This window comes from Aplysia californica, unplaced genomic scaffold (assembly GCF_000002075.1).
Source record: "Aplysia californica isolate F4 #8 unplaced genomic scaffold, AplCal3.0 scaffold00701, whole genome shotgun sequence".
Taxonomy (NCBI): Eukaryota; Metazoa; Mollusca; class Gastropoda; order Aplysiida; family Aplysiidae; genus Aplysia; species Aplysia californica.
In genome coordinates, this window is record NW_004797971.1 from 42114 (window position 1) to 44071 (window position 1958).

The window sequence follows — 1958 nt, forward strand, 5'->3', positions numbered from 1 at the left end:
AACACACGCTCAGAAAAGATTTAGACCGGAAGGAGTGGAGGAAGCTGGTGGCCAAATCTTCAAAAGCGCTCCAACGGACATCCAGTCAACAGAATAGGTGAAGTAGAAGGTACCCCTTAGACCAATGTTCGAACGTTTTAAGTTAAAAATAGAAGGGTTTTCATTGTCCTTTTAAAATTTATTTAAGTTTTTTGCCCCGCCAAAGAATCGGGTGATCTTAACAGGTGTTGTACATTCAAACGGGATCTTCTAGAAAAAAAATGATTAAATTGATTTCGAACTCCCATCACCTGGATTTGAACCTCCGCAAAGCAAGTTGATTTTAAGATTTGAGGGCCAAAACGTGTATGTGTGGGGTTTGGGGGGGGTTCTATACAAAAGGTACACTTTCTTTCTTGCAAGTCGTTTTAAATAAATAATATGATTATTGGTCACCAAAATCACGACTTACAGTAAAACTAAAAAGTATTCTTTACAGCAGTTTAGTGCAGAGCAGAAAACAGAGGGGGTGGGGTACAACGATAACACACAAAACGTGGACTTGCGACTACAGACCTGTTTTGAAATTTCTGCGACAAGTGCTTGGGCGTACAGCTTATCCAAAGTTTCTTCATCGGGAGCGAAATCTCTGAAAACAATGGGAGAGGGTTCAGAAGGTGAGGGGGGGGGGCGGTTAATGAGATCGTGCAGTTTACCGATATCCATTACGGAGAATAAAATCGTTGCATGGGACTAATGGGAAGTTCTGAATATGAATTATTTTTTAGCCCTCTTTCCATACTTCGTCTATGTCGGAGAGAAGGGAAAGGGTTTTGTGTGGACTAGCGACATAGATCTAATTCTCTTTCTCTTTCAGAGTCTGGCCCATTCACGGTCATTCGTTCTTGTAAGTTAGCATTTTATCTCTCTGTGTCAGTACGTTATCAAATTAAAGTGGAAATGTGGCGTAGTCAAAATCCGCCCTAAAGCCTCTGGATTTTACTTGATCAGAATTTAGACTCTACGACAACAAGTTCTCCCGTCTTTTCATGATTTCTTCCTGGCGTATACCCTTACAAAACGAACAACTTTCACAAAGATTCGTTACTTTCCCTCAAGTGCACACTTTGATACAACATTCACCTAGTTTTTTTAAACTCTTAAATTGCAGTATTTACAGCAAAAGCTACTCCAATTAATTTTGCATCAATAATATATACAACACTTCTCATGGCGCCCAAGCCAAGACAAAATACGAACCTGCGAATTCTTGTTGGAATAAGGGAAGGATTCACAGCGTTGACCCGGATGTTTTTGGGTCCCATGTCGATAGCAAGACATCGGGTCATATGATCAACTGCCGCTTTTGACATCGGATACACAATGTTGGGTGAGCACGCCATGAGTGTCGACATGGATGAAACAACGATAATGTTGCCTTTACTTGCTTCTAGATGTGGCACCGCCTCTTGAATCTGGAAGAACACAGCTTTTACGTTCGTGTTCATGATTTTATCAAAAGTTTCTTCACTGGCAGTCAGAATACCACTTTGAGGATCGGTTACACCAGCATTAGCCACCAACACGTCCAGACGTCCAAATTTCTCTACCGTCTTCTCCACAATCGCCTTCCTTGCAGAGGGGTCGACAACGTCCCCGCTCACGGCCAAAAAGCGGTCAGCTTGACCTCCACTGGCCTGAACACACAAGGTCAAGGAGGCCTGCAGCCTGTCCTCATTCCGGCCACATAAGGTGACAGATGCCCCTCTCTGGGCGAACATGATGGCGATGCTCTCCCCTAACCCAGAGCTGGCTCCGGTAACGACACAGACTTTGTCTTTGAGTTGTTCAGTGTGTTGGCTTCCACTTGACGCCATTTTACCTGGTGGTATTAGTGTAGCCCGAGAGAACACTGCAGTAACTCAAACCCTCTGTAATTAAAGAAAATATGGAAACCGTATACATGTACTGTGTATATA

The 1958-nt window shown here is 43.1% G+C and overlaps 1 protein-coding gene across 1 annotated transcript; it reads right to left on the bottom strand.

Moving 5' to 3' along the window:
• Positions 1 to 555: 555 nt before the first annotated feature.
• LOC101852727 (3-oxoacyl-[acyl-carrier-protein] reductase FabG) lies at positions 556 to 1910 on the bottom strand (the record flags this gene model as incomplete). Its single annotated transcript, XM_013088195.2, is given in 2 exon segments — positions 556 to 628; positions 1240 to 1910. Coding segments are annotated over 2 exon segments (690 nt in total), but the record flags the coding sequence as incomplete, so codon positions are not given.
• Between the last annotated feature and the right edge of the window lie 48 nt (positions 1911 to 1958).